Source organism: Sus scrofa, chromosome 17, assembly GCF_000003025.6.
Source record: "Sus scrofa isolate TJ Tabasco breed Duroc chromosome 17, Sscrofa11.1, whole genome shotgun sequence".
Classification (NCBI taxonomy): Eukaryota; Metazoa; Chordata; class Mammalia; order Artiodactyla; family Suidae; genus Sus; species Sus scrofa.
In genome coordinates this window covers 12,427,679-12,443,878 of record NC_010459.5, presented here as the reverse complement: position 1 = coordinate 12,443,878, position 16,200 = coordinate 12,427,679, and the positions used below count along the sequence as shown (strand labels likewise).

General features: G+C 49.9%; 1 protein-coding gene across 1 annotated transcript in view; it reads right to left on the bottom strand.

Moving 5' to 3' along the window:
* CSGALNACT1 (chondroitin sulfate N-acetylgalactosaminyltransferase 1) overlaps positions 1 to 16,200 on the bottom strand; it is a 353,637-nt gene that overhangs the window by 54,899 nt on the left and 282,538 nt on the right. Inside the window, 2 exon segments of the mRNA XM_021078179.1 lie at positions 14,372 to 14,671; positions 14,674 to 15,252. Coding sequence (XP_020933838.1) covers positions 14,372 to 14,671; positions 14,674 to 14,980 — 607 coding nt within the window. The 5' untranslated portion in view covers positions 14,981 to 15,252.

Sequence of the window (16,200 nt, the reverse complement as noted above, 5' to 3'; positions counted from 1 at the left end):
AAATACACCTAGAACTTATTATTTTTTAAGGGTATCAACATGCTGGCAAGAGCAGAAGGGATCTTTTTTCTATGTACCACAGCTGCCTGATGGGACAGAAGCAAACACATTTCACACATGAGCTCCTTCCCACCAAGTCTAAGGATCTTACATCTCTCATCACACACACACACACACACACACACACACACACACACACACACACACACACGCATGCGCACACACGCACAGAGCTCAAAACAGCTACTGCTCCATTTTTCTCTCTGTCACTGCTCGGCATCTAAACCACCACTGTCAGAACTTTCTATGATGATGAAAATGTTCTGGATCGGTGCTGCCAGATGGCTCCTGGGCACCTGAAATGTGCCTAGTGAAAATGAGGAACTGGAGTTCCCGTCAAGGCTCAGCAGAAATGAATCTGACTAGCATCCATGAGGACGCAGATTCAATTCCTGGCCTCGCTCAGTGGGTTAAGGATCTGGCGTTGCCTTGAGCTGTGGTGTAGGTTGCAGATAAGGCTTGGATCCTGCCTTGCTATGGCTGTGGTGCAGGCTGGCAGCTACAGCCCCAATTGGCTCCCTAGCCTGGGAATCTCCATGTGCTGCGAGTACAGCCCTAAAAAGACATTAAAAAAAAAAAAAGAAAAAGAAAGAAAATGAGGAAGTGAATTTCTAATTTGATATACTTTTCTTTTCTTTCCTTTTTTTTAAGGCTGTACCTGAGGCATATGGAAGTTCCCAGGCTAGTGGTCGAGTCAGAGCTATAGCTGCCAGCCTACACCACGGCCACAGCAACACCACATCAGAGCCACATCTGTGACCTATGCTGCAGCTTTTGGCAATGCCAGACCCTTAACCCACCGAGCAAGGCCAGGGATTGAACCGGCAGGCATCCTGATGGAAACCATGGTGGGTTCTTAACCACAACAGAACTCTTAACTTTCACTGTAACCAACCACACATGCTGGGTGCTCACCACATTGGGCAGAGCGGTTCTAGATCCCGTGGTCTAAGACCGAGGACTGTTTCCCCCCTTCCTTTCCTCCACCCACTGAGATCTTATTTCTGCCCCACCACAGAGAGGGTTCTCGGGAACCCAGGGCATCACTGGCCTCCTGGGGTGAACCCAAGGGCGCTGTGGGTCCCCACTGTGCACCCCCTCTCACTAGCCTTCCATGAGCACGCCCCATCTCTCCACCTAAAAACCGCTTCGTTCCCTCGGCTCTCAAGGTACCAAATTTCCCCAATTTTCCGCCAACTCCCTTGGCCGCTCCTTTCCAGCGTCCTGCATGACCCCCACCCCCTGAATCCTCACTGCCCATCACTCAGTGTGGGTGTTCCGTCCCCCAGTTCAGCTGCAGGTCGCCTCACTCTGAGCATGGCCACCAGCGTACCTCGCTCCTCTCTATGGATCAGATCCACGTCAGCACCCTAAGGTGTCCCACCCACCTCCACGGCTCCAGACCTGATTTCTGTCTTGACCTCCAAACCCACATTCTGACCGACCGTCCTGACCGTCTCCCCTGAGGTGTCCCAGAGGAAACTCTGGCTCCAGACTCACTTGTTTCAGGCCCTTCACACTTGGTGCAGGCCCTTGACACATGGTGGCCCCTTCCTCCCAGGGACCATCTCAGGGACTAGGCATCCAGTGCCCCTGGCATCTAGGGCTGGCTTGACTAAGCAAGAGCAGCAGTAAAGGACACTTTATTTCTGCACCCACAGCTGCCACTGGGATGTGAAATGGTGATCTCTTCGGGGTATTAGCTGGAGTGAAATTGTTTGTCTTTCTAAAAGCAATACTGTGATTTAGGGTATAATTTATTTCATAGCGCTTTCCCCATATTAACATGATGGATAAGTCTCTAGGGCAGAACATGAGTAAATGTTCAAGCGCAAGCTTTCAGGGGTAAAATTTAAGCTCTTTAGAGTTGTCAGCTTGAGAAAAACATTGAGGTAATACTTCAGCAAGGAAGCATCATTTGAAAGTGTGAGCTGGCTTCTGAATGTGGGTTAACTTTCTTCCTTAAAAATAATAGTTAAAGGATTTCTTTTGCCTTTGGCTTCCCACGAGGATGTGCAGTAAATCCCAAGATCATTTACATAGGCATTAAACAGAAGGTGTCCTTTCAGCTCACATTCATACTGCAACATCGCTGAGTACCTACTGTGTGCCAGGCACTAGCCCAGGCCTGACTTGTGGAGTTCACGTTCTAGTTGGGAAAAGAATAAACATAAACCTAAAGGAGCAAATTACAGAACAAGAGAAAAGGCGGGTCCCTTTATAGAGAAAGATAAAGGCGTTTAAGGGAAGCAGGGGCTGCTGGGGAGAAAAATCACAGAATGGAATATGGCCATCAGGTGACGCCCTGGTGGATCAGTTTCAGGTGAAAAGAACGGCGAAGAAGGCCAGGGATTTGCACGCCTGGAGGAAGAGGGTTCCAGAGAGGAGTCGGGGGAGGGGGATGAACTGGCTGTGCCCAGGAGACTGCCTAGGTGCCCCGGAGGACGCAAGGGTGGCCAGCAAGCCTGGCAGAGCTGCTGGGGAGAGGAGGAGGGAGCCAGGGAGGGGACATGGTAGGGACCTGGCTTTTATCCTCTGTGAATGAGGTCACCTGGGCTGGTTTTAAGCTGAAGGGTAACATAATCCGACTTAAGTTTTGAAAGGATTGCTTTGGCTGCTGTGTTGGGAGTGGACCCACCGGGAAGGTGGAAGCCCGGAGACTACTGGGTGGCTGTCCCAGTGACCACATAGGTGGACCAGTTGGACCGGGGTGGAGCCAGGAGAGGTGGTTGATGGTCGTCAGATTCTGGGTGTATTTTGAGGAGAGAACCAGCCCGTTTGCCAGAGGACTGATGAGCAAAAGAGAGGAGTCAGGGGTGACTCCAGGATCTTAGCCTGAGCAACCAGCTTTAGTGAGTGACCTTGAGGTTCAAAGGATGCATTCTCCCTCCTCTCTGTGCAGACCGATCCCTTCCCTTCTGCTCTGGTGAGTACATTTATTCATTCAACAAACACGCATCAGTATCTATGTACCAGGCACTCTAGTTAGTGTCAGGGCTAACAAGTGTCATCTTGGGCTGGTGGGGGACCCAGAAAACTAAGCCATCACAGGGCACAAACACCATGAAAGAGGAGTGTGGGGTCGGCACCATGAATGCCCTATCTTGTATTTTCACTGGCTCCCTTACAAAGACATCTTTCCCCAGCCCTATTAAAAGACTGAGTATCTCCAATTTTAAATCAAAAGCAAATAGGAGTTCCCATTTTGGCTCAGCGATAACGAACCCGACTAGTATCCATAAGGATGCAGGTTTGATCCCTGGCTTCGCTCAGTGGGTTAAGGATCCAGCATTGCCGTGAGCTGTGGCGTAGGTCACAGATGCAGTTCAGATCCCACGTTGCTGTGAATGTGGTGTAGGACAGCAGCTGCATCTCTGATTCGACCCCTTAGCCTGGGAACTTCCATACACTGCAGGTACAGCCCTAAAACAAACAAAGCAACAAAAACCCTCTCCTTCCATTTTTTTGCTTAGAACCTTTCCCCTGGAAAGCCAAGAGGAACTGTTCTCTCCCAGCTGTGACGATGCAATTTACCCACACTTTCTAGCCCTGAGTTCCACCAGAAGCTTATGTCCACAACTTGAATGGCATCAACAGCAGAATTCTGCTTCCAAGCTCAGAAAATGACCAATTGCCTCCCTGGACTAATTACCACACGGGCCAGCTGCCTTCATGGGCCATCTGTTCCTCTGATGTCCCCAAATATCTCTAACTTCTGGATTCAGGGATAAGAGCCAACAGCATTCAGAAGCTAATCCTGATCAATAGGCCTGCTCTCCCATCTGACTTCCCGGAACAGTCCTAATTTAGGCAGCTAAATATATGGCACATCATGCAGACCCAGCTACAGATGGAAAGCCACACAGGCAGCTCATGCTAGCTTTCACAGACTGACTACAAGACATATTTTTGGAAAAGAAGGGAAACGGGAGAGACAGGCTTAAAAAAAAAAAAAAAAAAAAAAAAAGGCACCATTGACAGTAGGGTCTTTTTCCAAGAGCGGCAAAAGGAGGTATTTTGTTCTCCTTCTTGACATTTGAAACTCCCATTCCTCTACAAGACCCCAGAGGGCCTTAAAATAATTAGAAGAAGCCAGGGGGACAGGGACCAGGGTGGAGAGCATCAGAGCTGCTGGGGTGTCAGGGGAATACAGCTTCCACCAAACTGTTGTTTAGGGTCCACGGGACCCAGGGCCACCGTCCTGCAGAGCTGGTGATGAGGGTAAGCATCCGCTTTACCCTCCAGCCTTCCCTCCTGCCTGCAGACCTGTGGACCGTCATGACAAGGGCAGAAACGGAACTCAGGGCTCAGGGAAGCGGTGCTCAAACCTCTCCCAGAAGGCTGAGCCTCACTAGCCCAAGAACACCCCTCATCTTAGCAGGCTGGCTGGGTATTTAGGCTCAAGACTGGTCAAGATTGAGAAGCGATCTACAATGTTTTTTTCCTCTTCTTGATTCTCCAGAAGAGGACAGACGGGCGCTAACACTGCCACCCTGGATTCTGGGTCTGTTTCCACCACCAGATTTTGCCACTTTGGGGAGATGAATGCTACTGTCTTTTTATTTTTTATTATTTATTTATTTATTTATTTATTTATTTTTGTCTTTTTTGCTATTTCTTGGGCCGCTGCCGTGGCATATGGAGGTTCCCAGGCTAGGGGTCGAATCGGAGCTGTAGCCACCGGCCTACGCCAGAGCCACAGCAACGCGGGATCCGAGCTGCGTCTGCAACCTACACCACAGCTCACGGCAACGCCGGATCATCAACCCACTGAGCAAGGGCAGGGACCGAACCTGCAACCTCATGGTTCCTAGTCAGATTCGTTAACCACTGTGCCACGATGGGAACTCCCCTACTGTCTTTTTAAATCATATCAACATGATTCAAGCATGGCTATGCCCTTTTGCAAAGTCTAAGGGCAACAGATGGTCAAAGTGGAATATCCAGAACCATAGGATTACCTATAATTCCAACACTTAGGAATAAAACCATAAATGCTTTGATACAATAGATTCATCCTCTTCATCTTTACACAGATGCAAACTTTATAATTACAGTTAAAGTTATAGTTTTTCTCATGACACAGGCTTTGCCCCATCTTACTTACTAGTTACTGAATAAATGATGTTTTAGCAGCTGCACAGTATCGTGCTCTATAGACACTGCATGATTTTACCAATATGCTGTTGTCAGACATTTGGGTTGTTTCTACTTTTTTACTATTATAACTATATTTCTTGATATAAATACTCATGGGCAGAGTTCCCTATGCAGCACAGTGACTAAGAATTTCAGCGACTCGGGTCACTGTGAGGTGCAGGTTTGATCCCCAGCCCCAGAATTTCGATATGCTGCAGGTGAAGCCAAAAAAAAAATACTCATGGGCATTTCTGAAAATATATTTTCAGAAATGAAAATAATAGCAAGGAGTTCCCGTTGTGGCGCAGTGGTTAATGAATCTGACTACGAACCATGAGGTTGCAGGTTCGATCCCTGGCCTGGCTCAGTGGGTTAAGGATCCAGCATTGCCGAGAGCTGTGGTGTAGGTCGCAGACACGGCTCGGATCCCACACTGCTGTGGCTGTGGTGCAGGCCGGCGGCTACAGCTCCGATTTGACCCCTAGCCTGGGAACCTCCATATGCCGCAGGAGTGGCCCTAGAAAAGGCGGGGGAGAAAAAAAATAGAAAAGAAAAGAAAATACTGGAAAAGGTGTGAGGATCTTAAAGGCTCTCGATACAAATTACCTTACAGAATGGTTGTCCTCATTTATATTCACATTACTAGGTATAAATGTTCATTTCACCCCACTCTCACCAATGCCATGCAGTGTCACCTTTTTTTTTTTTTTAACCCACTCATTAACCCACTGAGCGAGGCCAGGGATCAAACCCGCATCCTCACGGATGCTAGTTGGGTTCATTACCGCTGAGCCATGCCATGGGAACTCCCAATGTCACTTTTTAAATGATGGCAATTAACAGCTCAACTTTTAGTTTTTATCTATTCCTTGATTTTTCACATGTACATCAGGCACACATGTCTCTTCCATGAGGCTCTGTTCCTATCTTTCGCCCATTCATCTGTCATGATACTTGTGTGGACTTAAGTTCAAGCAAGAACTTAAATCATGCCCACTACATCTTTAACCAAATAAAGTAGGGTCTGTTTAGATTTCACTCACAGCATCTGGCACACATCCTGCTGCTACCCAATAACCTGCAAAGCACATGACTGATCCTGAATAAATTTGGTACATGACTGAAGGGTCCTAAGACATACTTTTCCATCCATACACAAATAGAGACCCCACTGTCTGCTATTATTCATAAATTCCAGTGCAGTTTAGTTTGTGGGTAGAGGTTACTGAGATTAACGGTTTCATTAAACATGGAGGGAAGGGCAAAGAATACTCCATACTATTAATAAATGCTATTTATTGACTGACCACGAACATATTCATAATTCCAGGTGGTTCAGCCGTGAGCTTGAAAATGAATAACATGTTTAAACTATGAGCCTTAGAACACTGGTAACCAATGAGACTCCTTTGGAAAATGTCTGGAAATTTATGGGATTTTCATAACAAAATATTAACTACATGAGAACCGTGAAGCTTCCTTTCAGGGAAGCACACAGCGCTGGTCCTGAGGATCAGGCGACGTGCCCCCAGGCTATGCCTGACACGCACTAGGTGTTTAATAAGTGTTTGCTGAGCAAAAACCTGTCCCAGGGCGGTGAACTCGCTGCCTCTCCAAGGGCTGGCTCACCGCTCCTGACCTGACTCAGATCACGTCTCCCGCCTGTTTCCTGCCTTGAGCTGAGCCCCAGACCTCTAACTGACTGGAGCCACTTAAGCTCAGCGCCATCGGCCCCACGTGGGCAGCCCTGCCAACTTGTGCCAAGCCTGCCTGTGTCGGGCCTGACGCCCCACTCTGACCTGCAGGCTTCTGTCCCCTTTGGCACCGGTGAGAGGCCCAGTCTTCTGGTCCTGTAGCTGGTCCCCCTGGCAGCCCAGCTCCTGGGCCTCTGCTGATGGCTGTCCCCTGGTGATGGTTTACAGGCTTTTGGTTCTCAGGCTTGAATGTTCAGCCTCAGATTAATAAGACAATGTTTGCTTTCGGGGGGAGGTGAGGGCATACCTTCGGCATGTGGAAGTTCCCAGGCTAGAGGTCAAATCTGAGCTACAGATGCCAGCCTACACCACAGCTACAGCAACTCCAGATCCGAGCTGCATTCGCGACCAATACCACAGTTCACCGCAATGCCAGATCCTCAGCCCCACTGAGTGAGGCCAGGGTTCGAACCTGCAACCTCATGGCTACTGATCGGATTCATTTCTGCTTTGCCACAACGGGAACTCCAAGAGCATGTTTGGAAGATGATTTCCAAATTGGAGTTTCATTCTGAAGGCCATCAGTTTACAGAAACATGCAGACAGGAGTTCCCACTGTAGAGCAACAGGATCAGCAGCGTCTCTGCAGCACAGGACACAAGTTTGACCCCCAGCGCAGCACAGTGGGTTAAAGGATCCAGTGTTGCTGCAGCTACAGCATAGGTCGCAACTGCGGGTCAGATCTGATCCCTGGCCCAGGAGTTCCATTTGCCATGGGGTGGCCAAAAAAGAAAAACAAACAAACAAAAAAAAAAGAATCACGTCAATAGAGATTTTTTCATAGTTCTGTCTGTTGCACTCATGTTACAGTAAAATGAGTATGTGGGTCTTCCTTCTCTCAGCCTCGGCCCCACTTCCCCACCAGGTGTCTGTCCATATTGGTATCTTATATAAGAAGGATATACGTTAGCATGTACGTAAGTGGAAAGGAGATCTGACATCAAGAAATGCCACTTAAAGAAAGTGCTGCCTTAAAGAAAGTGCTACAATAAAAGCTGCCTTAAATTCCTTTTTCAAAAAGCCATGGTATAAGTCAATAGGGTCACGTAGCTTGTTCACAACATACACTTGAAAAACATCTAAGAAAGAGCCCAGGACTCCCCGGCTGGACCCACAGAGCTACCGCCTCCTGATGCTCTGCTCCTCCCGCCCTCCAGTCTGCGGCTGCAGCCCCAGCTGAGGAGCCTTCACCACCTCGACTATTTTTAAATGCTTTTCATTCGTCTCTAGGCCTTCATTCTTTTTTGGGTTTTTTTGGGGGGGGCGGGGAGGACAGAGATTATGTCATGTTTATTTGTATTTATTCATAAGTGGCTTTGCTGAGATGTAATGTGCATACCAAACAATTCAGCATTTCAACTGCACAAGTCGCCTCTTTGACTACATTCACAGGGTTGTAAAACCATCACCACGACTCAATTTTTGAGCATCTCCTCTCCCTGAAAGGAAAGCCTGTACCTATTTAGCACCCCCACCGCCCCCAGCCCCAGCCACCCACCTGGAGGCTTAGACAACCAATCCTCTACATCCTGTCTCCATGGGTTTGCCTCTTCTGGATGTTTCACACGAGGGGACTTCAACAACACATGGTCTATTTTTTTTTATGGCCACACCTGCGGCATACGGAAGTTCCCAGCTAGGGCTTGAATCAGAGCTACAGCTACCGAATCTCACCGCAACGCCGGATCCTTAACTCACTGAGCAGGGCCAGGGATCGAACCCAAGTTCTCATGGATACTAGTCGGGTTTGTTACTGCTGAGCCACAACGGGAACTCCAACATGTGTGTTTTTCTGTATCTAGACTCCACTCGGCACCGTGCTCCCTAGGGACATCCATGTTGTAGCGGGTATCAGTGCCTCGTTTCCTTCTATGGCAAATAATTTTGTGCGGATAAGCCACATTGTGTTTATCAATCCATCCAGAGACGGGTGTTTGGGCAGCTTCCACCATCTGCTATTAGGAACAATGCTGCCACGAACATCTGTGCACAGGTTTTGTGTGGATGTAAGTCCTCCTTTCTCTGGGGTAAATACGGAGGCTGTAGAGCTGCTGGGTCCCATGGAAACTCCGTTTCACATGTTGAGGAACTGACAAACTATTTCCCAACCCTGCCTCTCCTCTCAACCCACTCGAATATCACCTCTAGCCTGCTATCAGAGTGACTCACCTAGAAAGCCAGTGTAACCACTATTGAAAATGGTCGGGGGAGTGAGTGCCCATCATGGCTCAGTGGGTTAAGAACGTGACATACTCTCTGTGAGGATGTGGGTTTGATCCCTTGCCTCTCTCAGTGGGTTAAGGATCCATGTTGCTGCAAGCTGTGGCGTAGGTCACAGATGTGGCTTGGATCTGGTGTTGCTGTGGCTGTGGTGTAGGCTGGCAGCTGCAGCTCCAATTTGACCCCTAGCCCAGGAACCTCCATATGCCACAGGTGCAGCCATAAAAAGAAAAAAATGTCAGCATGAGAGCAGATGGGAGAAGGGACCATCCCTCCCCTCAGGACACTGTGCTGGAAACAAGGGGCACAGGCTGCAAGGAAGGAGAGAAGGAGGCCCAGTCACAGCCTGTGCCAGAGCCCCAGGGGAGGCAGCAGCACAGGGTGCAGAGGGGAGACCATGGCCTCCCGGGTTTCAAAGTCGTGGCTTTATTTCCTGAACAAGGGTTTGTGCAGTGGAGACAAAGAGCTGGAGCAGCCGGTGCCAGTTTCAGCCACCAAGGTATCCCCAGACCTGCAGGGGGCAGGGAGTGGAGGGGGTGCAAGAAGAAGGATTCTAACGTGAGAACAAGACAGTGCCTTTCCCCTTCTGTCTACGATCCCTTAACTCCCCTCACCCAGCTGATACGGCACAGGGGTGACAAGGATTCCAGGCAGACTAAGGTCAGAGGCAGAAAGGGATAGGAAATAAAAACCCCGCATTGCGGCAACAAGGAAGGCAGGGACGGCTCCACACACCAGTTTGGGGAACATGTGCTTGGAAATTCGCAGTTGTCACAGTGAGAATCATCTTAGTTTTTATGATGATGTGGCCTTTGAGAGAAGAAATCCAAGTGCCCAACACTGAGGCATTAAAACACAAATAAAGAGCAGACACACAGCACAAGATGGGTTTTAAGCAACAATGCTGCTTCTCTGACTCAGGCCATAGAGAAGAAATTGTGGATTCGCGGTAGGTTTCTGCTCAGACGTCCAGCTTGGGATGTCCCAACATTCGCACTAAGAGTGAAATCAATGCAATAGTTGTTTTTCTTTTTTCTTTTCTTCTTCTTTTTTTTTTTTATGGCCGCACATGCGGCATATGGAAATTCGCAGGCCAGGGATTGAATCTGAGCGGTGGCTGTGACCCACGCATGTGACCTACGTAGCTACAGCAATGCTGGATCCTTAACCCACTGCACCCGGCCACAAATCTAACCTGCATCTTCTGCAGCGACCCGAGCAACTGCAGTCAGATTCTTAACCCACTGCGCCATGGCGGGAACTCTGCAATTCAGCCCTTTTAAACTGTTGGCTTGAGCATGACAGTTGTGAGAAGAGATTATTGATTCATAGAGAAACAAAGTAGACAGAGCAATCAATAGATTTTAAATTATTATTATAAGAAGTGGTTTCACACCTCTGCTTCCACTCCCAGATGTAACGAGCTTGAAGATGCACTGCTGGAGTTCCTAATTTCAAATGCAGGGCTTTTCTGAACTTTGTGAAGAGCTGGGACCACAGAACAAACAACTGGCCCCAAATCTGGGGAGAGGCAGGGTTGCTGGCTCAGAGGAAGGTCACAAAGTGAAGGAGCCAAAAGCAGGCTGGCGGGACGGGGACACCCTGAGGTCCAGAGAGTGAGAATTCTGGACGCCCCCCCTCCCCCGCCATCCCCCCGTGGATCCTCCTTCAAAAATGTCACCAGGCAGTCACAGAAAATCAGAAAGGGCCCTCAAAGTGCCCCTGAGATGCCAGCCTGGGGGTGGGGTACAGCAACCTTGAAGGGGGTACCCTTCCCTCCTGTCCACTTCTGTGGAACCAAAACTTTATTGCTGGGTAAAGTGCAATCCAGCTGGGGAAACTGGTGAATGTTCGCTACATGTAGGGGAGAGAGGAGTAAATAAGCCTTATTCCCGGGATGGGGGGGCGACAGGAAAGCACTCCCAGACCCAGGGACCTGGTAGGACTGAGCTTTAATCAGGGTGTCAGAGACCACCCCACTCCCCACAGCCCTGCACAGCCCAGCCAACAAGCTTGAAAGCTTGAATGACCAGTGACAGCAGAACTGCTGGGGAAACAGGAGAGGAGCACAAAGAGACCTTCCCCGGGGTGCAGAGCGAAGCGGACCCAAGTTATAGGGTGGGCGGAGGGCACTCAGGCAGACCCACCCCTACCCTGACATAAAAAAGCTCTGGATCCTCGCCCAGTGCCTCAGTCTCCCAGGAAGCAGGCAGTATTGCTGCAGAGCATAGAGGCGGGGCTCACCATGCAGGCAGCTACAGCGTTTTAGAGCTAGTTCCATCTACTCTACCCTTTTCTTGTTTTGTTTGTCTTTTTTTGGTTTTTTTTTTTTTTTTCAGGGCTGCACCTGCAATATATGGAAGTTCCCAGTCTAGGGGTTGAATCAGAGCTGCAGCTACCAGCCTACACCACAGCCACAGCAATGCTGGATCTGAGTCACATCTGCAACCTATGCTGCAGCTTGTGGAAACGCCAGATCCTTAACCCACTGGGCAAGGACAGGAATCGAACCCACCTCCTCATGGACACCAGTCGGGTCCTTAACCCACTGAACCAGGATGGGAACTCCCTGTTTGCCCTGTTGTAAAACGCATCTCAGGGTGCCATGAAGATCTGCACTTTCGGAGTTCCCTTAACAAACCCAACTAAGATCCATGAGGATGTGGGTTCAATCCCCGGCCTCGCTCCCTGGGTTAAGGGTCTGGTGTTGCAGAGAGCTGTGGTGTAGGTCGAAGACACAGTTCAGATCTAATTGCTGTGGCTGTGGTGTAGGCAGGCAGTTGTAGCTCTGATTTGACCCCTACCCTAGGAACTTCCATATGCCACGGGATTTTAAAATAACACAGTCAAAACGGAAAGCTGTACCACTCAGGAGTTTGTGAAAAAGTCACCAAACCACAGACATAAAGGGATATTTTCTGTTTGCGAGAGGAGATAAACAGGTTTCCTAAGGCACAGGACGTGATCATGTTTTTCTACTTTATCTTCTTCTCCCAGATGGTTGTACAAAGAAAAAAAAAATCATGCTATTATGTGAGAATACAATGCAGAAACCAAAGCCAGTGAAACAACTGGGGAAAGGAAACTGGAGCAAATGCTGTCCCCTCCATGTTTCAGAGACAGATAATCATTAAATCCGTACAGCTAACAAATGCGATGGTCAACAGGCACCTGCTGCCCCTCAGCTGGTGTTGAGTCGAAGCAACTGTCATCGTCCGAAAGCATGACCGGAGGCAGGCTTTTATCATGACTTGTTTAAACACAAAGAACCCCCAACCTCATCGCACTAGTTCAGCGCTCAGCGAATCCCTGGCCCTCGTTTAGAGCTCTTTGAGGATGTGGAACCCACGTTTTCCCACGGTCTCCCACTCAACCGCTCCGACATTCAGACCACCAACACCCAAACACAAAATCGGTTTTTCTAAGGTTATGTTTAGAAACCCTACTATGTTTTCTATATATATGTAACATTATATATATTACGTATTATTTTTAATTTTTATATTTTCAATATAAAAATACATATTTTTTAATTTTTTAAAATGTTCTTTTCAGGGTCATTTCTGGGGCTAGGGGTCGAATCTGAGCTGCATCTTCTTTCTCCTTAACTAGGTGTAGCTCAAAGAATCATGAACCAGGACTGAAAAGGTCTTCAAATGTGATTCAGCCCACCTGCTCTCTGATGCTAGAATCATGGCTTATAGTCTCCTGGCCACATGGCCAACCAGCTGATGACAGGATTCCTGCAGTGACGGGAATCCCACTCTGCTCTGAAACATCACTCTACGACCGCTCCTCCTTATGCTGAATTCAACGTGACCTTCCTGCAGCTCCTGACTGGGGGAGTCTTTCGCAAGGCCCCCTTTCCTGAGTATAAAAGACTGCCTTCACAATCTCCTACGATAAGCATGAACAAGTGAGATAAGCTGTGGGTATGACAGTCAAATATGTGTGAACGCATTCAGAGTGTTTGTGTCTATTTACTCATATTATGAAAACAGCTGCCCAGATGTTCCCCAACATCTGGAAGGTGTGTGGGGACTGATCTGCCTTCACACCCAAGGTTGTGTTAACCCACTGGGGGCAGCTATGACAAGAGGGTCTGCAACACAAAGTCAGCTGCACCGCAAGGCACATCAGCTCAGGCCCCTGTCCCTGTTGATTGAGAACCATGGGCCTTAATCTTTAGACACTGTGCAGAGAAAAGCAGAAAGAGTTTCAAATATGAATGCAATTAAAAATCACAAGGGTGGAGTTCCTGCTGTGGATTAGTGGGTTAAGAACCTGACATAGTCTCCGTCAGTGGGTTAAGGATCCGGTGTTCCCCGAGCTTCAGTTGAATCAGAGCTTCAGCCACTGGCCTATGCCACAGCCACAGCAATGCCAGATCTGAGCTAATCCGAGCCGTATCTGCGACCCACACCACGGCTCACAGCAACGCCAGATCCTTAACCCACTGAGCAGGCCCAGGGATCAAATCCACATCCTCATGGATACTAGTCGGGTTTGATACCAATGAGCCACAATGGGAACTCTGGCTGCTTTATTCTAAAAAAACTAGACACAAAGACAAATGAACATTAGTCTGTTCTTTGTCATCAAGAAAGGTGAGCCATTCACCTCCCTAGTTTCCAGCTGCTCCTGGAAACAACCTGTACAATGTGGCCTAGCAGTTAAGGACGTGGACTCTGGAATCAGACTCCCAGGTTCAAATCCCAGCTCTGTCACTTGCCAACTGAACACCCTGGGTTATTTACTTCATTAATCAGGGCCTCCGTTCCCTCATTGCCCCCCAAAGTGGTCTCTGTAAGTGCAGAGTCACTAGAGCAGTGCCGCCCTGTTCTGGGGCCTGATGGCAGGGCTCCGGCTCTGCTTATCCTGCTCTGCGTGGGTTTCATTACTTCATGTTTATACTTTGATTTACTTCTTTTTTTGGTTTATTGAGAGGAAGAAGTTCTACCTTCTCCTGCCAGGAAACAATGAACCTGTCCATTCAGTGCCCATGGTTTCCACAAGGAAGGGAGTGGAAGCAGATGTTTCTGAAAAGTCGAAAAGTCACGCTCTCCCTGCGGAGTTGCTCACACAAAGCTGTGCACACGCCATCCCCAAAGCCACTGCCAGCCTACCGCCTGCACCCTGCCTGGGCCTGGCCCCCGTGCTTGTCAACCACTTTCCACCCCCTTCGCCAGCGCTCCCACCTTCGATGAAGTCCGAGGCCGTGTAAGGACGCTGGTCGGGGCTGCTCTCGGCCGGGCTGTTTAGGGCCTCCACGGCCGACTGGATGGCCTCCACCAGCTCGTCCCGCTTGTCCTTCCGCACCGGCTTCTCCTCGGGGTGTCGGGTCAGGCCCGTCTCCAGCTGGTACACCTTCTGCAGGGTGAAGCTGTCGAAGGGCACCGCGGCGTACTCGGTGGCCTGCTTGACGCCGGCATGCACCTCTGCCCTGTCCACCTGGGAGCGCAGGAAAGCCAGCAGGTCGGCCTGGGCCCTCTCGGGGAGCCCGCGGGGTCGCCCGCCAAGTGCTGTGCAGTCCTGAGCTGCGCGCTCCGCTCCTGCAGCTCCTCCTTGAGCTGTGCGATCTGCCTCTGCAGGCTGCCCACGTAGCCCCGGTGCTGCTCCTCCCACTCCTGCAGTGCCGCCTGGTACCCGGCCCGTCCGGTGGGGCCGCTGGCCCCGGGCAGCCCCCGCCGCTCACTGTCACCTCTCGGGGTGCAGGCCAGCATGTAGAGGACGGAGACAGCGCAACAGAGGAGCACGAGCAGGACGCCCACCCGGGAGACCCAGGCGAGGAGTCCCCGGCGAAGCATCCTTGCTCAGGAATCAGCCATGCGTCCACCACCTGCAGAGATCACCCCAGGACACCAGGTTCCACCAAGGGCATCCCTGGACTAGATCCTGAGCTGCTTCCGTCCATTTCCATCTACACAGCGTTTTGTCCCTGGGGGTCCACCACCATGGGAAGCAGTTTCCTGACTTCTGAAAGATGAGCTTCCGGGCAGAGGCAGTGAGTCAGGGGAACCATCCGAGTGGTCACACACGTTCCCATCATAGCCCTCTGGGCATGCAGACCAGAGCGGACCTGGGAAGAGACCAAAGGACAATGACACTTACTCAAGATAACAACGCCCTAGGGTTCACCTTGGCCGTCAGTATTCAACAGACCACCTGCGTGCTTTATGAGAAACGCTTACAACAGGTGATTAAATACTGTTCACTGCTTCTAAATCATAATGCAAATGAGCACTTGCAGGGTACTGCAGGACAAAGGAGGTGGAAAAAAGATTGGAAGAAAATACGACAAAATGTGAATTCTCTCTGGATGGAAGAATGAATGACGATTTTTCTGCTTCTCTGTATTTTTCTCTATCTTATAAGGTTTCCACAATGGCAGACATTACTTTCAGAGTCCAAAGGAAAGAGCAAAATGTGAATGACGATGAAACTCCAGACGGGGCTTGCCCGGCACTGGCCAGGGAGAACAGTGAGGGTCCCGGGCTCCTGAGGGCACCCACCCAGGCAGAGCTGAAAGCTGGTCCTGGTGAGGACATGGGAAAGCACCTGGAGGGTCAAACAAGCAGAGGTTAAGTAAGGAGACATTCAGAACGATCACCTCTCCAGGTCTGCCTGCAGACGGGGGGCTGTGAGTTTGCCACGGATAGGGATGGGGCTGGGAGAACAGAGCCCAGAAACACTGTTCCCTTAGGATTCAAACCTGAGGATGCCTCTGCCCCAGCCTGCAAGAGGAAGTCCGTGCCCTGACTGCCCATCAGGAATACCAGGCACATACAATTCAGACATCTCAAGAATGCAAAATGCAAAGCCAAGGAATACCACGCAGACTACAGAGCTTTTCCTACACGCTCTGCTCTGCACCTCAACTCCACCCCCAAAAGGAGGAGCTACGTGGCCCTGACCTGCCCTCCCCTTTCCCAGCGATTCCATCCCTCCTCCACCCACAGCGGACACCCCACTGCCTTCCTAGTGCAATTCCCTCCCTTTCTTAATCCCCTCTCCTCAACTCCCCTAC